The sequence below is a fragment of the Mauremys mutica genome, chromosome 9, assembly GCF_020497125.1.
Source record: "Mauremys mutica isolate MM-2020 ecotype Southern chromosome 9, ASM2049712v1, whole genome shotgun sequence".
Lineage (NCBI taxonomy): Eukaryota > Metazoa > Chordata > Testudines > Geoemydidae > Mauremys > Mauremys mutica.
In genome coordinates, this window is record NC_059080.1 from 4,956,254 (window position 1) to 4,983,608 (window position 27,355).

Below are 27,355 nucleotides of genomic sequence, written 5' to 3' on the forward strand. Positions count from 1 at the left end.
TTTCTGCTCATTTCTTTTAAAAGTCATGGTGTCACCTGCACTTCATGATGGACTTGCATACACTGTGTGTTTAACCTTGCCTTTTATCGGTGTACTAGCTGGCTCCTTTTCTTGTGACCCCTGGAAAGAGAAATGCTTTCTTTATTATTTCTGAGAGTCTATTACTTCATCAGTGCTTCATTTTGAGTCAACCTATTTTTCTAAAACAATTGCACCTCTATAATTTCCTTGATGAAGAAACCTGTACTGCCAACATTCCTTTTCACAGCCTTGGAATTTCCTGTTGTCCTGCATTTTCAGTTCATTTCTAAACCTGAAGATGTTAATACACTAATATGCACAACTGAGAAGATTAGATAGGGCTGAGACGTGGTTTCTATGATTGTAAGCTCCTTGGGGTAGGGACAGGCTTTTTGTTCTGTGTACGATGCCTTGCACAGTGGGATTCTCCTAGTCCATGACTTGAGATCCGAGGTTACTGCAGTACAAATAATGATGAACATATAACGTTGAAGATACAGTTCCGTGACTGTGTTGAGATTAATCACGTCACCTTTGATGTCAGAGCTGCCATGGTTACACACACAGTAGCAAAACTTAAAACACAAAATAGAAATGGACAGGGTAATACACAATAGTATATGTGCTGTTTCTCTCCTCTATCCACATCTACCTTCTCTTACAGAGAAGAATCAGAAATAAGAAATGAAGTGATCTCAGAAGAGTTGAATGTTGAATCTGAAGAAGGGTGCCTACAGTAGTAGAATGAAAAAGGAGCTCAACTTGTGCTGCTTGGTAATAAAAGGATGACGTGCAGAGTAAGGGCAGGAAGAAGGCTACAGGAAGGGAGGGGTTGCAAGTGCTGTGGAGGACAGGATTAAAATTAAAAAATGATCTGGACAAACTGGAGAAATAGTCTGAATTAAACAGGATTAAATTCAATAAGGACAAATGCAAAATACTCCAGTTAGGAAGGAATAATCAATTGCACAAATACAAAATGGGAAATGACTGCCTAGGAAGGAGTACTGCAGAAAAGGGTGTGGGGGTCAGAGTGGATCACAAAATAAATACGGGTCAACAATGTAATACTGTTGCAAAAAAGAGTGATCGTTCTGAGATATATTAGCAGGGGTGTTGTAAGCAAGATGTGAGAATTAATGCTTTGTCTCGACTCTGCAGTAACAAGGCCTCAATGAGAATACTGTGTCCAGTTCTGGGTACCACACTCAGGGAAAGATGTGAACAAATTGGAGAGAGTCCAGCAGAGAGCAACAAAAATTATTAAAGGTCTAGAAAGCATGGAATCAGAACTGGAGGGGACCTCCAGAGGTCATCTAGTCCAGTCCCTTGCACTCAAGCCAGGACTATATCTAGATCATCCCTGACAGGTGTTTGTCTAACCTGCTCTAAAAAATCTCCAATGATGAAGATTCCACAACCTCCATAGGCAATTTATTCCTCATTGACCTATGAGGAAAGATTTAAAAAAAATGGGTTTGTTTAGTTTGGAGAAGACTGAGGGTAGAGAGGGACATACATTTTCAAGCATGTAAAAGATTGCTATAAAGAGGAAGGTGATAAATTGTTCTCCTTATCCACTGAGGAAAGTACAAGAAGCAATGGGCTTAACTTGCAGCAAGGGAGGTTTAGGTTGGACATTAGGAAAAACTTCCTGTCGGTGGTTAAGCACAGGAATAAATTGCCTAGGGAGGTTGTGGAATCTGTGTCAGTGGAGGTTATTAAGAGCAGGTCAAACAAACCTGTCTGCGACAATGTAGACCAGTGATACTCAGACCGAAGCTCTCTAGTTGCAAGTGGCTCTTGAATGTGTCTCCTGCTGCTCTTTGCAGCACATGATATTAAGACACTGTGTGATTTAGTCATTAACCAGTTGTAGTTGATACAATACTTGGTTAGTCATTTTGCTGTGAGAATTCTATATACACACTAAATATGTCCCTGTCAGACTGTTTCAATAGGACTATATAGTACTAGAGTAAATGAAACAATGAATTCACACTAGTGTAGCGCTTTTGGGTGATGCTGATTACTAACTGGGCTCCTAAACCACTGAGTATCACTGACCTAGATAATAATTAGTCCTGCATCAGTGGAGGGGACTGGACCAGATGACCTGCTGCAGTCCCTTCCAGTCCTCCGTTTCTGTTATTCCACGATGGTTCATGCCCTCAGCTCCCCTTGAAGTTAAGCTAAAGTAATAACATGACTATTCCTATGAAGACTCATGCAAATTAATATCCAGGGCAGCTCTCACCTAAGGACTTCAACTTCACCATCTTTTGTGCAATCACTTCTAAATAACTCTTCATCTCTACATGGTCTTTTCCTGCCCCCTCTATACATAAACTGAGAGGTAACCCATTATATGCAGGGGGAAAGAAGGTTTAATTTCCAAAATGTTCTTTTACACAGCTCAAGGCATGGTATATAGACCTTTCATAAATAAACAATGTACGAGTTTTGTGAAAGAACCAAGCACAGTCATGCTGGGCCCTAGGTAGGGAACATTCAGCTTTTCTTTCCAAGTAGACAGATGATATTTACACTGGAGGTCAAAGCGAAAAACGTGTTTCTTTTCCAGCATGAGACAAAACAGAAATGTATAAATTCTTCCAAACTATAAAAATCAAAGCTGAACTTCAGTTTCTTGCAAAACAAAAATCAAGTATATTTGTCTAACACATGTCTATAGAGGGCCTTGGCTATGTTGCTATACATATTCAGGTCATTACCAACGTAGTGGCAAGGTTTATTTCCGTACTACTTTAAAGTGGGAGTCCTAGACATGTGAATTTTCTCTTGCTGGATGTTATGTGTCTATACTGAAATATCTTGCTACATTTGTATGTTACATGTATTTATAAAAAAAATTAAAAACATGTTTTATGATTTACAGTTATGATGCAAAAAATGTCTATAACTTGATTCTACAGTTAAGAAGAACTTATACCCCCATATACTACTTCTTGTCAGGAATTGAGAATGAATTACTTCTCCAGCTAAACTTAATGTATTTATTTCATAGTTTTTAGTGATGGAATTTCAAATTTCATCTTAAATGACAAGCCTTACGTAAACTCTGATCATGCTGGTATTTATACATAAAATGTTACGTAGTAACCTCTTAACTTACAGCAATGGAATAAACAAATGAACCTTTCCGAATGAATAGTTTTGATCACTATAAAAGCAACACTGATGTGAACATGGATTTAAAATAACAAATGTTGCTTTAATATGTCTGTTGTACAGTAGATGTAGATATAAAAGTTTCTTCAAAATAATTTCACAGCTATCACTAAACATTCCATAGCTGTAACAGAAGCACCTAAGAGTCTTGTTGTTTATTTATAGTTTTACATAGTTAAAATATATTACACTTTTGAAAGTATTTTAAATCACTGAATAGCTTTTCTAGCATCTCAATGCGTCACATGAGAGTAAAAGGCAGTCCACATTCATGATGCAAATATATAGTAAGATAAGGTTGGGGTTCTTTTTTTTACATCTAATTAAGTCATTACTCATGTCCTCAAGATAACCATGGTGATGAGACCTGAAAGATGAGAAATGAAGAACAGTTTAATTTAACTGAATAAAACATTCAAAGTAGAGGTTGTCTGTCACAGGCCAGAAAACAAGATAAGAGTGCATAAATCTACAGAGTGAAATTTTACATCTATTTCACTTAAAATATTTTATAGGAATAACTTTCAAATATTACTCAACAAAAGTTTGGCTTAATCAGAATCAATGTTTGTTTAAAATGTTACTTCTAAAGAACTAATCGTGTCTAGATCATCCAGTCTGAAGAGATTCAGAGATTCTTCTTCGAGTGATTGCTCCTATGCATTCCAGTCAGGTGTGCGCGCCGTGCGTGCACGACTCTTCGGAAGATTTTTACCCTAGCAACTCCGGTGGGCCGGCTGGGCGCCCCCTGGAGTGGCGCCGCTATAGCGCAGGATATATACCCCAGCCGGCCCGTCCGCTCCTCAGTTCCTTCTTTCCGCCCGTGACGGCCATTGGAACAGTGGAGCACAGCTCAGCTGACCTCCACTTCCCTAGCTACTCGTAGTTTTCTCTCGTTCTGTTTATAGTTGTAGTTAACTCTGTTTGTTTGTAGAATAGTATAGTGTATTTATTTTACAGGGGTTGGGGTTTATCCCCTTCCCCTCACCCGGGGCCGGGTCCGATGCCCGGTCCACAGGGTTTTCTAATGCTCGGCCGGCCACAAGCCGCTGCCGACAAGAGATCTTCTCCTAAGTGCCTCGAGGGATCTTACCTCACAGATAAGTGCCGCATTTGTGAGGCCCTTAATCAGTGAACAAAGGGGAGCAGGGCTTTCGTTTTAAACAGCTCCTGAGGGAGGCAGCTCTTGCTCCTCCGCTCTCGGCGCCGAGCGCTAGTTAGTTTTCACGGCGCGCTCCCTTGGCACCAGACCGCTGGTGCCGCCAAGGCCTCCTGGCACCACCGTCGCTGACTCCGACGTACCCTCGGCATGGACCTCTCTCCTGGAGGATGAAGAGTTACTCCGGCCAGGCAAGAGCCGTCGAGTCCGGTGCTGGAAAGCTCCCCGGTACGCACCGTGGTCGAGCTCGCCCGGAAGCTGCGTCCGAGCCGCCTGCTCCGCAGCCGAGCGCTATGTTCAGAAGCGATGCACGTTCAGTGAACAATTATGGATCAGATTGTCTGGAAATTAACCTATTGTTGCTAGTTAGATTCTGTGCAGGGACTGTCTTACTCTGCATGTGCAGTACTTAGGACAATGAGGCACTGATCTTGGTTGAGGCTTTTCGGTGCTTTTCTAATATAAATGTTGCTGGCACCACTTAAACGAAGTAACTGAAATGTTGTTTTCATTTCAGCTCAGTGCATTTAACAGCACCTTTGTTTACAGACAGTCGTGGGCGGCTTGACTTCCTGTCATCACTCACACAGTGCGGGAAGTTCCCTCAGACTCTTCCCCAGCACCCATCAGAGTGTGCAACCAGCAGCAGAGCCACAGTGAACGGGGAGGTGCCTAAATATGTTTGGCACCGTTGCTCTTGCATCTGTCCCTGGCTCCACTGCCAAAGGCTTTCCCCTATCAGCGGGGAGCAGATTTAAGAGAAGTGTCAAACCTGCCTTTTTACAAACAGGTTCTCTAGCACTAATCATGCAATCTTCAGCTGCCCCCGCTACTAACGCTGAACTGCTGACAACGACGCTTGAACCTGAAATGAACCTATCCCGGTTGGCAGATTGAGTGATTTATTTCGCTTGACCCTACTTTTCTGACTATCCCAGGTTCTGAAACAGAGAATATATTAGAGTCCAGACCGGCAAGCGCAGAGCACCTAATGCTGCACTTGGTGAACCCTGTAACTGTTCAGTAGTAACTGACAGATGGTGGAGAGAGCTGAGTCCAAAGGCAGCTAAACACAGAGCTGCAAGTAACAGTGCTCCATGAACCAAAAACATATCAATGTAATGGCTTCCTGAGGAGCCCAAGGCAGCTTCTCCCCCGCTCCTGGCATGGAATGGGGAGTGGAGAGGGGGGCAGACTGCCGGGAGCCCAGCAGAAGCTGCCAGCAGAGCTGAGAGGCTGGGCTCTCAGCTCCACACACTGCCCCTCTTACGTCCGTGGAAGTGCTCCTGGTGAGGACACGCACCACTGACCCAAGGAGGGTAGTGTGGACATGCACCACCACAGTAATTACTGTGGTGGCTGTAAGTCAACCTAATATAGGTCGACTTATGTTTCTAGTGTAAACATACCCTCTGGCAGGCACTAGCATAGAAAGTTATGACTACCAGCACTGGAGAGAACCTGAGCTTATCTAACTCATTTCACAACACCAAACACTGGGTTTATTAAATAGTGCATAATGGCCACTTATGCCATGTGTCAGGGGACCATGTAAAGCATTTAACTAAAAAAAGTGACTATGAACTAAAAGCAAAGACGCTTTTCTCTTTCCCACCTAGTTACTACAGGTATAAGCCTGAGAAGAGAAGATGCAACACCCTCTCTCCGTGGCAACAGATGTACACTTTGGACAAGCAAGCAAAGTGCATTCCAGACTAGAAATCTTTTCACTCCTGGGAGAACACAGTCACTGGATTTTTAAATCTTGATAGGATTAGCTCAAGCACCTTATCTGATTAGCTGCTGTAATGGTACAGAGGGGAAAGAGACCAGGACCCAAACCACATTAAAACCAAACACCTTAAATTGTATCCAGAAGCAATGAAGTTAATGCAGCTGTCTGAAAAATCATGTATTGTCCCATTTCTAGCACTGCATTTTGCACCTGCTATAGCTTCTGAGTGGTTTTCAAGAACAGAGCATATTGCAATCATCCAGAAGTTACAAGTCAAGAATTACTGGATGTAGATCTGAAAAACAATCACCACAGCCTCACATGAAGATGTTTTTGGCTACTGACACCAGGTGAGTTAAAATGCACACCCACAATACAGACTTGGACAAAGGGTGAATAAACCACCTCTAGAAGGCGCAGGGTCTGCCACACAATTGAGTTGTTCCCCACCATCCTATCAGCATCACCTCAATCGGATTTAGCCTAAGTTTCAGGCTGCTAATCCTCATTTTAGTCCTGATCTCAGCCAGGCAATAGGAAAACAGAGAGCGAGTCCAAGGCTACCTTCCTTTAAGTCAGCATTGGTTGCTGATGAGTAACACAAGGTGCTCGCTCCATGAGATAAGGGGCTGCCTTCTCACTCCTGCCATTTTAAGGAGCAAGTCACAGGTTTGGGAATCAGACACAGGTATTGTTCCCTGTCCATTCACCCTTTAAGTGCTGTTCTGTTTCTCATTACTAAAAGCTAGGGTAAAAGGAGGCAGCTCTTCACATTAGATCTCTTCTGGGTTAGAGGGGATGAAGAGAAGGAATTTCCAATAGCAACAGATAAGATGACTGAACTACAATTTTACAGTGCTGGCAAAGAATCCATAGGAAACAGCGATGGATTCCAATAGCTTTCTTTGACAAATGAGGTGGAGTAGACGCCTATATGCTAGGTTCCTGTTCTGAGGGTCAAATAAGACACTTGTCCAGAACACTTCTATTGCTAATGGTGAGGGCTTCTGTCTCAACAGCAGCGAGTACTACTGTGACCTTTTATGTTAAGTACAAGTGGAGATGGAACAGAATGAAATTAGTCTTGACCCTGGCCCCGAGACATGAAAGTACATCTTCTCATCAAGCCAGTAGTGATGTTCACAGAAGTTCCCTTGATCGACACTGACTCCAGTAGAGACTGGAAAAAAGCTGTTTAAAAAATCCTTTTCAAAACACTTACCTAAAACATAAGCAGCTACTAACTTTTGATTCACACTTAAATGGAGGTAGAGAGGCACCAAGGATTCCACGTCCCCCAGTGTTGGTAGCATGAGTGCTCCAATGCATACTATTCCCAGGAAGACTGTTAGTAAACTAGGTCCCGATGAGGCAGATCTGTTTTCTGAAAAATAAAATGGCATTCATTGCAATGAAAGTCTGCAGCACTTCAACTTTAAATGTTCTGCAGTCTGGAAAAACGTTTATAGTGCGCGTGTGTGAGACGTTGCTTTGTCATGCCCCTATGGTCACCTCATCTACACTCTGCCCATTTCTCCAACTCTGCTGGGATTAATTTTAACATTTCAAATCACCAGCCCACTTTCAAACATCCGTTTTTGTAAAGGAAGACAATTACGAACACGTTTCCTTCTTTTCCCTATCTCCGGTGCTGAACTCACACTACTGGGAGGTGCAGGATCTTTGATCTCATGGCACGATTATGGTCTAATAGCCCATGATATCGCTGGAGAGCTGGGAATCCATACATTCCACTGATGTAAGGCATTTGTTTCCAGCGCTGGTATATTTGGATATCAACCGTAATCACAACATGATGATTACACAAGAGCTGTTTTGGACATGTTTTAGAAAATGATGTTATTTATGATCCTCTCTCCTCTTGATGCCTGTAGAGTTAGGCTCATGGGGATAAGGCAGCCTGGTTTACAGACTTGGAGTGAGGAGAATTAATACCAAAATATTCTTAAAAATTCCTCCTAAAACATTTTAAGTTGTTCCTGAAAAATGTGTAGTATCAAGAAAACACATGGTGTAATATAAGGGGATGACCTGCACCACATGTTCAAGGCTATCTCTGTAGCACATTTAACCCAAACGTGCTAATAAAACCTTTCAACAGTGGGACATTATGTAGTTTCTTTTTGGTGAATGATGCAGGATTAATATCACAGGTAAGACTGCAGTTCTGTGGCCCAATTTACAGACTTGAAGACAAAGGTACAATGAATTTATTATTTATATAGGGTGGTACAAAGATGCTATCTTCCTAAAAAATACTGTATGATAACTCAATAATAAGGCTTTCTTATGGTTTAAGACAAAGGAATAAACACTATCCCTCTCGTTCTATGGAAGCAATCTAGGTTAGTTAGGTTTTCTACAACACTTCTCTTCCCTCAGAGCAACTGTAAATATTATGTTTTGTTAAGCTCCTTTTATGACAACCTTGATAACTCTTCACATTACCAGTGAAAGTGATGCTTGATTATGTTAAGAACCTCAGATGTCTGCCTCACTTTAATCATTTTGTTCCTCCCAGAAGCTAAGTACCAGAAAACAAAGTCAAATGTCAATTATTGCTTGAGCAATCAATTAATATGCAGATTCTAAGCTAACAAAACCAAGTACACTATAGATATGGCTCTCCCCTCATGGTAAAAATCTTATATTTTCAATGTAACAGTGAATTAAAGAAATTGTCATTGAATACAAAATTATTCAAAACCCATATCAGTTTAAAGGGAAAGGCATAAATAAATAACTGGGCTCCAAATGTACAGAACTGGTTGGACTCCCGGATGCAAGCAGGAGTTGCTCTTGGCTAGGACAAAAGGGGCGAGCTAACATGCACCACCTAAAACTCTAGTGCAGCAAATTGCAATTAGCATCTGCTAGTTGGCAAATTGAACCTGCCTAGGTTAGCTTCCCCTAGGCTTCAACTTGACCAGCTCACACATCTTCACTAGAGCTGCAGAATATGCTAGCTCACATTCTTAGAGAAAACACCACTCTTTCCACTCACCTCGACATACCAGAGAAGATGAGGAAGCAGAAATGGCCAGGTCTTTTTTTTTTTAATTGTTTACATATAGCCAGGAGGTTGTGACTATTTCTTTCAGGTGGGGACCTTGCACTTGTCATCGATGTCTGCAGTATGTGCTACATGGAGCTACACTTTAAAGCCGTCCAGAAATGCAAGCTGGTGCAGAATGCAGCACACACTTGGTAAGTGAAGTATCTTACATCAAACATATTAAACCAGCACACCGTGATCTGTACTGGCTGCCTATTGGTTTCTGGATGAAGTTTAAGGTGCTGACATTGACTTACAACACCCTAAATGTTTTAGGAGCTGAGAGACTGCCCCTCTCTGTGGCTGAGACCAGCAGAAGCCCTTGAGCTGCAGCCATGCTGGTATAAGCGAGAGGGGTCTGTTGGCTGGACATTCTCAGCGAGGGCTCTGCGGCATGGCCATTCACTCCCCCACTTGGTCCTGGATCAAATGCCTTCAGGGTACATTGCAAACTCCTCTTTTTCCCAGGCATTTCTGGGTGGGAAGGGGCTGAAAAGGGTGGGGGAGGATTGGAGCTTGGAAGCTGCCCAGCTTGCTGTTGGTGGATTATACTGAATTTCACTGCGGCACTTGCCTGGGTATTCGTTGTGACCTATTGCTCAGTTGTGTTCAGGGGACCTAAGGGCTGAAACTCCCCAAGCACCCCCAGTTCTACAGCTGTGCAGGCTGCTCCCTGGTCTGAGGCAGACGCTTGGAATGTGGCTTCCCAGCGCTGCCCCAGCGGTGAAGCCCGACAGCTCGTTGTTATAGACGTGGCAATGGGATGGTTCAGCAATGCCTGGGCATGTGCCAAGCACACGGACTCCGTTCCCTGGCTCATTAGGGCACAGGCTCTTCCGTGGCTGACAGTCAGCAAGAAAGGGGCTGCCCAGCCTGAAGAAGTCTCCCTTTATTTACAGCTCCAGAACAGAGCCCAGCCAGGGAGAGGCAGCAGGCTCTCTTAGGCCAAAAAACTTCCCCCCTTCTCAACTGCGATCAAGGGAGAAGAGTAGAATTGACATGTCCCCATCCCTGCCCCCACGAACAGAGTGCCAGCTTAAAGAAGCCCCCCCAACCCTAAATGGGTAGGATCCCTGACAACTGCCCCTTTTCAGTGCTCAGGGTAGAAGAGGCCCCACCCCTGCATAAAAGGTTTGGATTTTAAACTAAAATCCCAGCACTGTCTTCCTCCCCCTGATGGACCTGCACCTGCACTGTGGCTATCTAACACCACTGATCCAGTAGGGGACCTTGATTCGGCCACTAGAGTCCATTTTCTAACAACACACAATGTCCAATGTTGCTAAAAGACGAGAATGCAGACAAGGATAGAACCCCATTCTTAGCACACCTTACTGGTTGTAGTAGAGTAGGGAACTGTTCAAAGGCTCTAGAAACACCTTGTATTACCCTCCTCCCCTTTTTTTAACGAGTTATTGGTATGTTGGAGTCTGAAAGATCTTCACACACAATCTTTAGACCCATTAGCATTTAGCTAAGTTTTATACCTAGGTTTCTGAAGTATGGATTCAAAGCATACATGAAAATGGCTCCTGTTTTCTAAACTGATTTTGCAGTTCTCGGAGGCATGCCAGCAATGCTGGTCCCATTTTAACCCTACCAATCAGATGTTCTTAGTTTTCAGCTTTGCATACTCGTTATACTGTTCCTCTGCTCTGTCTGCTCCATTCTTGTTAGCAAATATGCGATGGTAACAAACTAGATTCTTATGCATCACATTTCAGAAAAGATGTGGACAAACTGGAGAATGTCCAGAGGAGAGCAATGAAAATTATTAAATGTCTAGAAAACATGAACTATGAAGAAAGATTGAAAAAATTGGGTTTGTTTAGTCTGGAGAAGAGGAGACACATGACAATAGTTTTAAAGTACATAAAAGGTTGTTGCAAGAAGGAGGGTGAAAAATTGTTCTTGTTAACCTCTGAAAATAGGACGAGAAGCAATGGGCTTAAATTGAAGCAAGAGAGGTTTAGGTTGGACATTGGGAAAAATTTCCTAACTGTCAGAGAAGTTAAGCCCTGGAATAAATTTCCTAGGGAGGTTGTGGAATCTCCATCACTGGAGATTTTTAAGAGCAGGTTAGACAAACACCTGTCAGGGATGGTCTAGATAATATTGAGTCCTGCCATGAGTGCAGGGGACTGGCCTAGATGACCTGCTGAGGTCCCTTCCAGTCAGGGCCGGCTTTAGGAAGTGTGGGGCCCAATTCAAACAGTTTCGACGGGGCCCTGCCAGGGATGACTTAAAAAAAAAAACACATGTAAAAAAACACATGGGGCTTGTATTCACTGGGCGGTGCTCTGAGTCTTTGGCGGCACTTCGGCAGTGGGTCCTTCACTCGCTCCAGGTCTTCAGCGGCACTGAAGAACCCGCTGCCGAAGTGTCGCCGAAGACCCAGAGTAAGCGAAGGACCTGCTGCCGAAGTGTTGCCGAAGACCCGGAGAGAGTGAAGGACCCGCTGCTGAAGTGCCGCTGAAGACCCAAAGTGCCACCAGGTGAGTAAAAATTAAAAAAGTGCCTCTAGCCAGGGAAGGGATTCTCACTGGGCGCGGGGCCCTCTTAGGCGCGGGGCCCGATTCGGGGGAATTGGTGGAATAGCCTAAAGCCGGCCCTGCTTCCAGTCCTACACTTCTATAATTCTATGCAAAGTTACCTAGGGTGGGATTCACAAGCGGGACTTAGTCATTCTCTCCCTGGGCCACTGTATAGTTAATTATTTATACAAAGTGGGCAGCTTCAATAGGAGAGATCTGCCCCACAGCAGAGTGATTATGGAATTCTCGTGGAAAGTGGGAGACCCAAGTTCAAATCCCTGCTCCATATTATGTGGGGAGAACTTGAATCCAGGTCTCCCACATCCTGAGCACTCTAACCACTGGGATAAAGGTTGTAAGAGGGACCCTGCCCTCATTATTTTGTTTGGGTTTAGACAGGCCCTAATCCAGTGGTTCCAAACCTTTCCAGACTACTGTACCCCTTTTAGGAGTCTGATTTGTACTGTGTACCCCAAGTTTTATCTGACTTAAACTACTTGCTTACAAAAATCAGACATCAACAATACAAAAGTGTCAGCACACTGTTACTGAAAAATTGCTCATTGTCTCATTTTGTCTGTGTGAAATTTTAGTTTGTACTGTCTTTGCTAGTGCTTTTTATGTAGCCTGTTGTAAAACTAGGCAAATATCTAGAGGTGTTGATGTACCCCCTGGAAGAGCTCTGCATACCCCAAGGGGTACAGAACCACTGCCCGACGCACACCTATCAGATTAGGCCCTGAAGGCAAGGAAGCAGGGGAATCCCTATTTTGTGAATCCTGCTGGGGCACAGGAGAGTTAGGCACACAGCTGCTAGGCAGTGTCAGTACTTTAATGGTGGAAACACAGGAGCCATGGGATTCTAGGCACCTCTACAGGGCTAGGTGGCAGCTGTGCAGGGCTTTTGTGCAAGCCAGTAGTGCCTAAATGTTGGACTTAGAAGACAACAAAACAATCAATGAGTTAACAAGCCTTCTTACCCTGCCACCCCTAATTTGCAAGAGCTCATGCTTCAGCCATGGCTGGTGGTACATCACCTACTCTCTATACTAGTGCATGTGCATAGCAGATATTTGTAACTCCACTTTTCTGTACCTTTCAGAGGTAAAAACATGGCACACAAGAAGTGCCATGTGTGGAAAGTGTTTGGCTGTATCTGCTGCTAGTCAGGAGGTGGAGGATTAAAGTTCTGAGACAGACAAAAATACATTTGGAGACCCACTTTGAGAGAACAAATTAGTCTCCAAGGGCATGGTCCTGCAATCCTTTTGTAGCCACATCTCCTGCTGAAGTCAGTGGGAATTTGCTTGTGTAGTAGGACTGGACCCTTAAAAGACACAGTACTCAACTGGACAAAACTCGGGCTAGCCCATGTAACTTTTAGGGGCACCTGGTAGTTTATAGCTCTCTCAGTTGACTGAAGAGGACATAAGCAAGACAGCAATAGGGTCGGCTCTGGAGCACCATAACCAGTGCACTCTTACGAGAAAGTAAAAATGGGGTTAATTTAGATCATCTTCCTTATCGTTTAACCTCTTTCCAGCCATTCCCGCTGTACCAAACTGTTTGAGCCAGAAGAGGGCTAGGTAAGATTTTAAACTACCTGGTTGACACAAAGTCTGCTCAAAAAAGACACTTTCAGCCAGGTGTTCTTTTATTCTTTTTTCCTCTTCTTCCTTTTGCTGTTGCTCTTTTGCAGATGGAAGTAGTGTAGCAATGACTTCTTTTCGCCCTAATGCTTTCCTCTGGCTTTGTTCAGACACTTGGAGACGGAATTTGTCTATCACGCCATAGTGACAAGCCCGAACGTCTCTGTGACGAATCACACTGTAGAGTTTAAAAAAAAAGAAAAGTTTATGCATGTTCTTTTAAAAGCTAAAATAATGATATTCACAATCACAAAAGTATCAGGGGCATCTTCAAAAGCAAAAACCAACCACTCTAAGAGTTTCAGCTAGATATGTAGTTAAATTTCGCAGATCTTTTCACTGCTCTGTGGATACATCTCTTACATTCTGTTTAGAAACCTGCAACTGACTTGTATGGATAGACCCCTGCATCTATGCAGAGCCCCTTTCAAGAGATTCATCTGCACAGTTTCAACTGCAAGGCTGGGGTCAGGATACTTATATTATACCCACAACCACTATCTGAGCACCCAAAATGATGCATTTCTGTAGTACTTCATGTCAACTCTCACACAGGACCAGCAAAGAGCCAAGCTTAACTAAATCCCATCCGTACTCTCTTCTATGAACAGCAGTTTGTTCACTTGGGTCTTTGCTAAAACAGCAAGGAGTCCAGTGGCACCTTAAAATAAATCTGTTAGTCTTTAAGGTGCCACCGGACACCTTATTGTTTTTGTGGATACAGACTAACACGGCTACCCCCTGATACTTGGGTCTTCACTGTAGTTATAAATAATTATGAAAATGCATGTGTACCTAGTTTTAAAATCCAACAATATTTAGCCACCATAATGGGTATTGTAACTGTTTTTTCCCCAAAATGCAAATTATTTACTTGAATGACCATAAAAACCTTTTGAGAGATATTAAGTGCTACTAAGAGAAAATCCATATTTAAGCCGGTTAGCTTCAGGAAATGTGCAGTCTAAAGTTTCAGCCCAGAGAAAGTTGCAAACTCTTAAGAATAAAGGTTTCTAACTACACTGGCATTGGGTAGTGCCATTTTAACACTGTTCCAGGAAACTTATCAGTTCAGCATTATATTACTGCACAAAAACCCCCATGATGTCTGCATTATGGACTGAATTTTAAGAAACTGGATTTTATGATCACATTAAGATACCTAGTATTTTAATAACAAGCCTTTGTGGGTATGCCTAAAATTAACTTGTAGTTTAAGTAGGGCTTGCGAAAGGGAACAGAGAATGACAGAGGTTTGAAATACATCAGCCTGTAAACCATATGCTTATTGAACATAGGAGCTTCTTCGTAACCTTAGAAGCAAATGAGTTTGGCCATGATGGAGTTTCATCAAGTAAATTTATTTCACCTGTGCCTAGGCAACTGCCATTTGGTGAAGAGTGGGCTCTGTCTTGAGTAGATCACTGAGCAACAAAGGTTTGACCCTGCAGTCCTTACTCAGGCATGCACTTTTGCTTAGGTCAGAGCTGCAGCGTCAAGCCTTTGATTTCAAGTCTTCTCGTGTTGCTTTAAATTCTTTTCTATTGTTAGTACCATGCTTCTACGCATCAGTATAAGCACAGCATTATGTAAAGATTCTGTTTGAGCATACACAGTTACTGTCAAGCAAACAGATGTTTCTCTACAGACCCATATAAACAGATACATTCTCCTGTTTCTTACTGGAGCGCACTGCATAATTAGAAGCTCTGTAGAATATCGGTTTATCTGGCAAAGGGCCATATGTATACAGCACAGTTCATATCCTAACCTCACAGCAATAAACATAGTTCCAAGAACGTTACCCATACTGAGACAACATCCCCCAAAACGGGGTCGGGTATTTGCTGCTGAAAAAATATTCTTGGAGACCTAACTAAGGAAACTAATATTTTCTGAGATGGATCCAAAGATAATCAATCAAAATTCCATAAAGATCAGATAGAGACCAGAATGACTCACTGAATTACAGTAACAGAAACATTCCATGCACTGGTATGTGTTGATCATTTTTGTGCCTTTAACAGGATTGCTATCCCTACCCACTGATGGTTTTTAATGGGAAATGCTAGTTGGTTACTCCCTTGAAATTCCCAATCACTCCTGATGAGGCCAGTGCCACAGTACCAGATTGGCGCCTCATATCAGAGTTGTGTCATTTGCTTTGCAGAGAACCAAGAGTTCATTACAAGTAGGTCTTTCGTTACTGGCATTTATTGGCCAGAAAATATAAAGAATGCTTTTTGGGGTAAATAAATGTTTAATCAGAAAACCCAATTTCCTTTTTATTTTTATTTATTTTGGATACTTCATGCTCACGAGGCACACACTGCAGCCTTGAAGTCATGTAGATAAGCATGAAGCTAACATACAGAAGCTGAAACATGTCAGGCTATTTTGAATTAAATTAATATTTACCAATTTTTTCTGCTCTGAATTACAGCAGTCAATACTGATAAATCATGGTTAATGCAAAAAACTAGAAGCCTTATTTAACATTTGGGGATTTTGAAGGTAACGCTTAACTGCCCATCAGCCCTTCTCTGCGAGTGAGTTGGGGTCAAGGAAGGAGAAGAGAGATTAAAAAAATGGTAGGCAAGGGTATCTTCACTGAACAGGCAGCAGAAGTATACTCACTATGTTATACGGCCCACTGAAAGCATGCATGTTAGAATTTCACAGATTCTCACTTTGCCAATCTGCAAATAATTCTCACCCAAAAAACCCCAAGCCTGGTGATCTCACCCATCTTAGCAAAAAACCTTATATTATAGCAAAGTATTCTAGTGTGGTTCATATTAGTACGACTTACTTTTAAAACTATACCATAGGATCTATTTATTTGCACTCTATTATTGTTTATTCATATTTACACAAGTAAAAAGAGGCACCTATCTAATGCCCCTGTCATAAATTACAAAAACGGGGGGGGGGGGAAGAGCCAACAGAACGCAGAACTGTGATATTGTTAAACGAGTACTGTACACTTGCCAAAATAATTTTACAATTTACATTTTGTGATTCAGTGTCCTTGAGTCACTCTTTACTTTTCTTGCTAATTCATAAAATTTAGCAACATACAGTGTCTCTCTGCTCATTAATACACCTCTACCCTGATATAACGCTGTCCTCGGGAGCCAAAAAATCTTACTGTGTTATAGGTGAAACTGCATTATATCGAATTTGCTTTGATCCGCCGGAGTGCACAGCCTCCCCGGAGCGCTGCTTTACCGCGTTATATCCGAATTCATGTTATATCGGGTCACGTTATATCGGGGTAGAGGTGTATAACTGAGGTTTTGCCCGATTAAAGTAGGAATTTACTTTATATAGCTAAGTATTTAATTTTCTCCGGCTAATTTAGAATTACCAAGCAACTTGCATAAGCACTAAGATATTTTAATGTTTAACAAAATGTGAATGATGTCGTGGGACCAGAGGTTAGTATTTTCTGTAGTGTAGTTTAAAATGTGCCTTTTAAATACTAGCTGAGGTTTAGACATACAATTAGCTGATGTAATTATTCAAATCTTCAGCAGTTAAGGAGAACTGAGCTATTTTTACTTACATATCAACACAACACTGAGGCTTCACTGCACCTGCGGCGTCGACAACGACATATTTATTTGGAGTTGTACAAAGAACTGAAATGAAAAGGACATGGGTGGTTACATGGTATAATCCAGCAGCAGTACAAATTTTAACAAACAACCAGAGTGTGGTAAAAGACAAATCTGAATTTTTCCCTAACACTACATTTTTCATAACTTATGTTTGTTACATAAACAACAGGTAGACTGGTAAAGGAAACCTCAAATGAAACTGAATCTAGGAAACCCACCTTTGAATTTTAAGGCAAACTCATAGGGGTTATATAGAGTCAACACCTGCTTGTGTGTTGACTGGTCATCTGCATAAAATATAAGCTCTGTAGGAAACACAAACACAGGAAGATTTCCTTCCACTAACTCTGGCTGTCTTTTTTGTTGCTGCATTGGCACCGAATCCTTCCTGCTGCTTCTTCTGCTCTTACGATTTTGTATCCCAAACAGACTTCTGGTTTGGAGTCATTTAAGAATTCCAACGCATTTTGGCAATTCTGCAGAAGAAAGGAAATGGAATGATGATTGTGTTTGTTTTTGCAAATCCATAGAACCTAATCAGACAGCAGATGATACATAGATACACTCCTTGACATTTGGTTTTGAGCTTGTTTATAATTCTTCAAAAATGTTCAAGCTAACATAATTCTACTCATCTCTGACATTTTGTTTTCATCCATTTTAAAAACTGCAATAAAGTGAATATGCCTTCCTTTCATTATTATTATTTGTATAGCTGTAGTGCAGTGGTAGGCTACCTATGGCATGCGTGATTTTCAGTGGCACTCACACTGCCTGGGTCCTGGCCACCAGTCTGGGGGGCTCTGCATTTTAATTTAATTTTACATGAAGCTTCTTACACATTTTAAAAACCTTATTTACTTTACATACAACAATAGTTTAGTTCTATATTATAGACTTATAGAAAGAGACCTTCTAAGAACATTAAAATGTATGACTGGCACGTGGATCCTTAAATGAGAGTGACTAAATGAAGACTCGGCACAGCACTTCCGAAAGGTTGCTGACCCCTGCTGTAGTGCCTCTTGCCTCAGTCATGGACCAAGACCCCACTGTGCTAAGGGCTCTACAAACACAGAACAAAAAGACAATCCCTGCAGCAAAGAGTTTATAACCTGAATATAAGACAAGAGACAACAGGTGGATCGGATCAAGGCAGACAGACAGGAGAGTACAAGGAAACAATGAGACAATATTGGTCAGCATGAATTCACATCAGCGGCCTAACTGAAACATCCCAAGGTACAGTACAATATGTTATGTATATCATGTTTGTATGAGAGCCAGGTCACAGTGCAAAGATTCAGAACAAAAGAATCAGGAAGACCTTCATTCTTTGTCTAATTGCACCTCTGAAGTCTGATCATAATAGTATTTCAGTGTAAAGGCAGTGAATTAAAAATCAAGTAGGATGTATAAGATATTTGTCATTATTCAATAGTACAGGGTAGGTTTTGGATTTTTCAATCACATTTACTGAAGCTAAATTTGTAGTTATTATTTAAGTTGATATTAAGAATGATTGTTTTTCTCAGTGTGTAACAAAAATATATTTTCCTCCTCCAGATTTTTCAAGTTCATTTCTGAAATCTCAATCCAGATAAAACAAAAAACAAACCCCCACAACCTGTTCATATCACACTCCCAAATGTAATTTTACAAGATAAAAATAAGGGTCCAATCGTGCAAATATTTATACAGATGCTTGCCTTTATGCGCTAAGTAATTCCATTGTAGTGAACAAGCCTATTTCACTATGTTTTCTACAGGCTAATAGTCCCAGGAGGACACCAAGAGTCTGACTGGAGACTCTTAGGCTGAGTGTATGCTAGGAAATGTTAATTTTAAAAAATCCCACTTGTGCTGTCACCCACGGAGATGAGGCTCCAAGTGGTTTCCAGCATTTTACCACCACATCGACTAAACCTGTTACTCATGTGCAGCCTAACTGGTGGTTGCACCAGTGGTAATTTTGTTTCTAGAATTCCCTAGTGCAGCTTTTGATACCTAAACATCCAAAAGGGACTAAAATCACTAGTGCACGCTCTACCCAATATACAGAATTTAGTTCTGGTTCAAGATGTAAAAACTTTTAAAATTAATTAATTATATATATATTTTTAAAATTCTCTAAGAGTAGGTACATATTGTCCTTCCCAAAGACTAACTATTCTTATTCCAGTATCTTTTTTCCTAAAATCCAATCTCCTTTCAGAACCCAGGATTACTTTCTAGTAGACTAGAATGCTAATTATATTCTTTTGATAACAAATCCCTGATGATGATATTCCTGACTGATGTTCTATTTCTTTTTCAAAACACTTTTTAAATAGGCTACATATCAGCAAATGGCCATTTAGATTCTGTGCTCCTCAGAATTTTGGTAAATACTTTTTTGTTTCAGAAGAGATGAATAAGCTCTGCAATTATTTTGCACAGCAAGTCTAATTAGTGGGACTTGAGCATCTTAATGTGCTATTGCTAAATAATATTCACAGTTTCATTCAAACACAAGAACTGTATCAGGGTCTAGCTTGAAAGAATGCCAGCTCACAGGAATACAAAACTGTTTTCAAATAAACTATTTCTTACAGGCAATAGAAGAAGAGAGAATTAGGAAAAGCTAATTACAGTGCAATATACAGTAAGCAATTCAGGAACATAAGAAATAAGATACTAAAGCTCTCATTAATATAAAATCTACATATATGAATTTGGCTAAACTGCACAAAAGATTTTTTTCTAATGATTGTTTTAAACATACTACATTACTGAATAACTAACAGAAAATATATTTTTGGATATTTTGAAATATTTTATTAGATTACTAAAGTTCCAATAAATGTGATTCTTTATTCTTCAATATTACATTTTATTACTGTTTTTTTATTTTAACACATGCATTGGATTCAATGCAGATTCCCTGATCCTACCTCAACTCCAAATGTCATGTTTTTTTATTTGTTTTTTTTTAGCTATACATATGCATCATGCTCTTGCTTCCACTTGTCATTTACTGGCTGGGTAAAAAGTTATCATTCAAACTGGTATCAATGGAAAGTGCTAAGTTTTCACCAATATGAAGGACCAAGCCAAGTGTACACTAGACTTTTGTGTCATAGCAACATCGGTCAAGAACGTGACTTTTTTTGTGACAATGCTTTACTGGCAAAAGCCTTTATGATGATAGTTATACCAGCATAAAAGTTCTTTTGCCAGTATAACTGATTATGCTTGCTGAATCAGTATAAACTAAGCTAGTAAAAGCACTTTTTATAAGCTACATCTATACTGAAGGGTTTGCTGGTATAATGATAATAATACCTAGGTCATAGTAGATTTCAAAGTGCTTTAGAAAAGAGGTCTATAAATGCAAAGCTCATTAGAATCAAAGGGACTATTAACAACACACAAAGCTAAGCATGGGCATAAATCTTTGCAGGATCAGGGCCTAAGGCCTCCTGCAAACTAATCCACACAGGTGGACTCCTGCACCTGTATGGAGCCTCAGTGACATCAATGAGACTCTGCAGGTGCAGGGATCCACTTGCACACAGCTCATATCATTTTAGCAGCGTTAGCTGTTTTGCCAACAGACCATACAGTATGACAGCTACTCTACGCTGATGACTTTCCAGCTCAGTAAAGGAATCTTCCTCCATAAAGTACCTAAAAGTACACTGCTTGTGTCATGATAGCACTCGTTTGCCAGCATTTCCCTTAGAAACCCCTTTTTACAAGAGGTTTTAACTTGGCAGAGAAAAACTGGACTAAAATGTAACTTATTTCTCCAGGCATAGAACTTTGATTTTTGGCTATTTTTTAGTTTAATAAAAAAATGAAAATAAAATAAAGAAGTTTTCAAAATTAAGATTCTGTTCTATTCATGTTCTTATAACCAGCTCATCACCATGGTTTCTGAGCATAGTCTATACTCCTTTTTTGTATTCAGGAGTACAAATGGCTTTTTTTAAAGGGGGAAATTGGGTAAGCAATTTATTCAGAACAATGAGCTAATCTTTAAAAAGACCTTAATATGTACATTACTTTTCTGAGATTTTAAACTGGACATCTCCGATTTAAGAAGTCTTGTTACAATGTAATACATACAAGGCATTGCACTGGAGCTATCATTTACTAGCTCAGTGGTTTTTCAACCCCAGGGGTCTGCAGACAATGCCTAAGATTTTCAAAAGTGTCCGACCTCCATTCAAGATTTTTTTAGGAGTCCACAAACGAAAAAGGTTGAAAACCACTGTACTAGCTAAATAATACATATTGTAAAAGTCGTCCCCAGTGATATACTCAAACTGTCTAGTTCCAAAATATGATCAGAATATTGATATGTTTTCATTATGTATATACACAGTAAGACACAGTCTCCTTCAGCATCATTACAGACTAAAAGACCAGTAAGAAACTATTGTCCTTTCAGATTTGTCAAGAAATCCAATAGTTTGAGGTTAAAGTTAAGTATTAAAATTGATTGAGGTGTTGGAATTTCATTCTATTTGTTTATTTATCAGGGTAATTTTAGATGGCCTTAATATATACCTACACAATCTACATATTAAACTTCCTGTAATTACTTGGGAGGGAGAGTTATCTAGTGATTAGAGCACAGAATCAGAAGTCAAGACACCTAGGTTCTACTATTTCTAGCTGTCATTGACTCACTGTGTGATCTTGAGCAAATTAGTTAACCTCTCTGTGCCTCAGATTGTTAGTCTATAAAGGCCTCAATTCAGCAAGGTATTGAAGTGTGTATGTTGTCCCATTTAAATCTATGGGGCTACTCAGAAGCATATTTTGCAGAAGAGGAGCCAAAATGGTTGTACTACACCTCTACCCCTATATAACGCTGTCCTCGGGAGCCAAAAAATCTTACCGCATTATAGGTGAAACCACGTTATACCGAACTTGCTTTGATCCGCCAGAGTGCACAGCCCTCCGGAGCACTGCTTTACTGTGTTATATTCTAATTTGTGTTATACCGGGTCGCGTTATATCGGGGTAGAGGTGTACTATTTACCTACCTCACATGGCACTGTGAAATGCAAGTAATACTTGCAAGGTGCTTTGAGATCTAATAATCTCAAAATATTATATCATTTTAATGAGATACTAGTAGCATGACTTATTGTGTCCAATTTTATAAGTTTCTGTGGGAATTCTTTCACTTGAAAGATATTTTAAATAATGAATGCTAAAAATTACTTGGATAAAGTTAGCTAGGTCACAAAGACAGAAACAAGGAAATTCTAAATAACACTTGCACACAATTTCTGATCCATTCTGGTTTAGTTAGGTAATGCAGGATTTTCAATAATGTAAATCAATCTCAACCTGAATTTCCTTATTTTTGTGGTGCTTACAATATTTTTAAATGGAAATTGGGTATGTTAATATTGTATGTTGTTTTTTCCCAGGTCAGGGAAAGCTGTCAGTCAGGAAAAAAGAAATCCAAGCATCTGTGAGAAACTGATTTTTGAGTTGGGCTACCTGGGAAAAAAAAAAATCTGTTTTTCCTAAACGTACTAATGAGACAAAGAGAGTCCATCTTGGCCAACCCTTTGTGTACCACTGTCCTTAACATTGTTCCTTGACTGTAATGCCTCAGCTGGGGCACCAGAAGGGGAAGCAGTGGCACACGCTAACTTTTTCAAAATATTTTCCAGCAGTGAGCAGTAAAGCTATGGCATAATCGATGCTCCCCTCCCCAGTTCCAGCCCTGCCCTACTTAGTTTCTGAGACTTCCCAGCTTCTGATTTTCCAGAGAGGGCGAACACAGAGTCAAAGATCCGAACCCAGCGGCAGGGCGGGCTGAGGATGAGGGTTTCCAGGGCCCTCCCCCTTGCATGAGGAACGGGCAGGCCGGGGGACCTCCCTCCCCCCAGGCAAGTGGCAGCTGGCAGTGAGGCCCGCCCCTGGGTGCACAGCTGTGCCCGGGAGGGTTCGGCTCCCTGGGGGCCGCTCCCTGTCCCGGCTCGGGGCAGCCAGGCTCCGCAGCGCCCCCGCGCGGCGGCTCGGCGGCGGCGGCTCCACGTGAGCGTGTTGACAGCGGCCGGACGAGGCTGATGTGCCGGGACCTGTCAACAGCGAGGGGGGGCGCTCCGCGGCCAGAGCCCGACCCAGCGCTGCCGAGGGTCCCGGCCCTCTGCGCCCGCCGGCGAGGCCCGGAGCTGCCGCTGCCCAGCCGCCCCTCGGGAGCGCGGCTACGCCCGGCTCCAACCGGGGGGAGGGGGACAGGTCACCCCGCCCGGGGCCCGGGGCCCGGCCTCAGCCCCCCGGCGCACGGATCCGAGCTGCCGCACTCACGGGTGCCGGGGATCTCGCCGCCGCCGCCGCCGCCGCGCCCGGCCCGTCAGGGGCACCGAGCCGGCCGGCCGGCCGCGGGGCTCCCCTGCTGGGGCCGGGGGAGCCGCGGACCCCCAGGCCCGGCCGGCTCCCGCACTCACCCCTCGGGGCCCGCCGGGTCCTGGCTCGCCGGCTGCCTGTGCGGAGCCCCTTTGTCAGCCCCCCCGCCCGACACTGCAGGAAGCGTCGTCGCTATGGCTGCCGGGATCGTGGCTGACTCACCCCCCCCCCTCTCCGAGTGACGTCATGACCCGCCCACCGCGCGCGCTGCGGCTCGCGCTGCCGTCTCTGACCGTTCGTCTGCCCCGGGGGGCTGGGGCCGGGCGGTTCCCAGGGCTCGCGCCACGCCCCCCGGAGGCCTCTTCGCCCCTGAGCGGCGCTGAGCCGGGCCGGGTCAACCTGTCGGGCTGACACCCTCTCGCCCCCCCCCCCGCGGGCGGTGAGGGGCCCCGGCTGACACCCTCTCGCCCCTCCCCCCGCGGGCGGTGAGGGGCCCCGGCTGACACCCCCTTTCTCCCCCCCCCGCGGGCGGTGAGGGGCCCCGGCTGACACCCTCTCGCCCCTCCCCCCGCGGGCGGTGAGGGGCCCCGGCTGACACCCTCTCGCCCCCCCCCCCCCCGCGGGCGGTGGGGGGCCCCGGCTGACACCCCCTTGCCCCCCCCCGCGGGCGGTGAGGGGCCCCGGCTGACCCCCTCTCGCCCCCCCCCCCCGCGGGCGGTGAGGGGCCCCGGCTGACACCCTCTCGCCCCTCCCCCCCGCGGGCGGTGAGGGGCCCCGGCTGACACCCTCTCGCCCCCCCCCCGCGGGCGGTGAGGGGCCCCGGCTGACACCCTCTCGCCCCCCCCCCCCGCGGGCGGTGAGGGGCCCCGGCTGACACCCTCTCGCCCCTCCCCCCCGCTAATTAGGGACAATCACTGACCTACTTCAGAACTCTCCAGCAGGTGGGAGATCTCCTGTGGCGGTAGCCAGCCTCTGGTGATCCTTGGCCCCAGCCAACATGGCTATGGTCACCTACTCCTGGGATAGCATCAGTGACTCAGAAACAAATGATACACGTAGCCTAGGTAACTCTGTGCCTGGCACTTACCCTTGGCCTCCCTGTGCTCCCCCCCACCACCTCCCCCTCTTGTTTGTGACATTCCCTCGCTGTAGTTTGGCTTTGTAAAATTGAACTGTTTTTGACGGGACCGCGTCTTCCTATCTGTGCAGTACCCAGCACAGCAAGTGTTTCGTTCTGATTTGGGCCCCTAAGCGCTACTGTACGAATGCATAATCCTGATGGATCGTTCCAGGTGGTAAGATTGTTAACAGCCTGCAGTTTGTTTTCTATACCAATGAATAGAAGTAAAACAGATGAATGATTTAGATTTCTATTGGCCTTTTAAATTGCAGGATTCCAGAATCCAGCTGTGGATGTGATATATCTTGACCTCACACCTTCTATGGGCCATCTTAATTATCACTTCAAAATGTTTTTTTTCCTCCTGCTGACAATAGCTCATCTCAATTGATTAGACTCTTCCTGTTGGTATGCATACTTCCACCTTTTCATGTTCTCTGTATGTATAAATATCCCCTGTCTGTGTGTTCCATTCTATGCATCCGAAGAAGTGAGCTGCAGCTCACGAAAGCTCATGCTAAAATAAATTTGTTAGTCTTTAAGGTGCCACAAGTACTCCTGTTCTTTTTGCAGATACAGACTAACACGGCTGCTACTCTGAAACCTGTCATCTTGACTTTAGTGAAGCTTTTGATACGGTCTCCCACAGTATTCTTGCCAGCAAGTTAAACAAATATGAATTGGATGGATGGACTATAAGGTGGAAAGAAAGCTGGCTAGATTGTTGGGCTCAGCGGGTAGTGATCAACAGCTCAATGCCTAGTTGGCAGCAAGTATCAAGTGGAGTGCCCCGGGGGTCAGTCCTGGGTCTGGTTTTGTTCAGCATCTTTATTAATGATCTGGATGATGGGATGAATTGCCCCCTCAGCAAGTTCGCAGATGACACCAAAATGGGGGGAGGTAGATACGCTGGAAGATAGGGATAGGGTCTAGAGTGACCTAGACAAATTGGAGGATTGGGCCAAAAGAAATTTGATGAGGTTCAACAAGGACAAGAGCAGAGTCCTGCACTTAGGAAGGAAGAATCCCATGTACCACTACAGGCTGGGGGCCGACCGGCTACGCAGCAGTTCTGCAGAAAAGGACCTGGGGATTACAGTGGACTAGAAGCTGGATATGAGTCAACAGCGTGCCCTTGTTGCCAAGAATTCCAAGGGCATATTGGGCTGTATTAGTAGGAGCATTGCCAGCAGATCAAGGGAAGTGATTATTTCTGTCTATTCTGTACTGGTGAGGCCACACCTGGAGTATTGTGCCCAGTTTTGGTCCCCCACCATCACAGAAGGAATATGGACAGAGGTGAAAGTAAGCCAGTATGGTGTACCGGCAGGAGCTGGTACACCGTGCCAGACTGGACTGGCTTCCCTGGTGGCGATTTAAAGGGCCCAGGGCTTCAGCCACTGCGGGGAACGCCGGGCCCTTTAAAGGTGTGGCCTTTCAATATTTAAAGGCAGCGGGGCTCCCCGCAGCAGCCAGAGCTCTGGGCCCTTTAAATTCCTGCCTGAACCCGGCTGCTGGAGCCCCGGAGGAGATTTAAAGGGCCAGGGGCTCCGGCCACTGCAGGGAGCCCTGGGCCCTTTAAAGTGCTGCCTGAGCCCCACTGCCTTTAAATATTGAAAGGCCACATCTCTTCTGGTTGAGGCCATGCCCCTGCTCAGGACTCTGGTGTACCGGTAAGTCCTTTAAGTTACTTTCACCCCTGGATGTGGACAAATTAGAGAGAGTCCAGTGGAGGGCAACAAAAATCATTTGGGGGCTGTGGCATATGACTTACGAGGAGAGGCTGAGGGAACTGAGGTTATTTAGTCTGCAGAAGAGAAGAGTGAGAGGGGATTTGATAGCAGCCTTCAACTACCTGAAGGTTTCCAAAGAGGATGGAGCTAGGCTATTCTCAGTGGTGGCAGATGACAGAACAAGGAGCAATGGTCTCAAGTTGCAGTGGGGGAGGTCTAGGTTGGATATTAGGAAACACTGTTTCGCTAGGAAGGTGGTGAAGCACTGGAATGTGTTACCTAGGGAGGTGGTGGAATCTCCATCCTTAGAGGTTTTTAAGGCTGGCTTGACAAAGCCCTGGCTGGGATGATTAATTGGTGTTGGTCCTGCGTTGAGCAGGGGATTGGACTAGATGACCTCCTGAGGTCTCGAAACCCTAATATTCTATAATTCTATGATCTTTAATAAGTTACATGATGCACTCACTCTACTGACTACTGAAATAGAGCCACCTCCATTGCGGAACACAGCAGCCATTTAATACTTCACAATAAAAATATGCAGCAATTTAGGACAGGAAGTGACTTTTTGTCCAGTTGTAATTATAGGGGGATTTTAAAATAGGAAGAAAGGCATTACACTGGAACTTAGCCAAGATGATAGTGCTAACACCCATCCTCTCGCAAATGTCTCCTATGTGTCATACAGTCACTAATGTCTGCACCCAGAATTAGAATCTTACAACCACATATTATTTGCTATTTCAGTTTATCATTAATTGTTAATGCACAAATTTAAATCTTTTCAGAATCTCTGAAAATGTATGCAGTGAAAGTATAATAATGGCAAATATTCTGGTAATACATAATATTTCTCTTTGAGAGACTTAAATCAGCCAAAACAGCTTAATGTTCAGTCTATTAAAAATCAGCTGAAGAATTATTGTTAAACATTTATGCTGGCAGACTTTGAGTATTCAGAGTACTTTTGGAAAGATAGGACCCTTGTATTATGCACTAATCAAATGTACCATGTTTTCTTTGTTTGAAAACCTGTCTTAGCAGAAGTTCCTTAATGTAGTAGTCATGAACATGCTTCAAAAGTTGATCCAGATCATTTATAAACAAAACAAAAACAAAAAACAGCTGGAATATTATAAAAATGCATTTTCTTTTC

At 43.4% G+C, this 27,355-nt stretch overlaps 1 protein-coding gene and 1 long non-coding RNA gene across 6 annotated transcripts in view; one reads left to right on the forward strand and one right to left on the reverse strand.

The window, feature by feature from the left end:
• On the reverse strand, positions 1-24,392 carry MOSPD1 (motile sperm domain containing 1). Of its 5 annotated transcripts, none has more exons than XM_045030975.1 (6): positions 24,266-24,392; positions 17,208-17,465; positions 16,935-17,010; positions 13,321-13,544; positions 7,330-7,491; positions 1-120 (listed from the first exon to the last, which is right to left on the reverse strand). In XM_045030975.1, the coding sequence occupies exons 2-6, from the start codon at positions 17,359-17,361 to the stop codon at positions 95-97; spliced, it is 642 nt and encodes a 213-aa protein (XP_044886910.1). In that variant the 5' UTR covers positions 17,362-17,465; positions 24,266-24,392; the 3' UTR covers positions 1-94. The 5 variants fall into 5 exon arrangements, with proteins under 5 accessions (XP_044886910.1, XP_044886906.1, XP_044886908.1 ...); XM_045030971.1 differs by lacking the exon at positions 1-120 and adding an exon at positions 3,025-3,580 and having other exon boundaries at positions 24,266-24,390; XM_045030973.1 differs by lacking the exon at positions 1-120 and adding an exon at positions 3,025-3,580 and having other exon boundaries at positions 24,270-24,376.
• The window catches only part of LOC123377745, a 4,661-nt gene continuing 1,534 nt past the window's right edge, over positions 24,229-27,355 (forward strand). The window contains exons 1-3 of the long non-coding RNA XR_006582308.1: positions 24,229-24,410; positions 24,556-24,641; positions 24,739-24,874. This is a non-coding gene — a long non-coding RNA (uncharacterized LOC123377745). The remainder of the gene's footprint in view (positions 24,411-24,555; positions 24,642-24,738; positions 24,875-27,355) is intronic.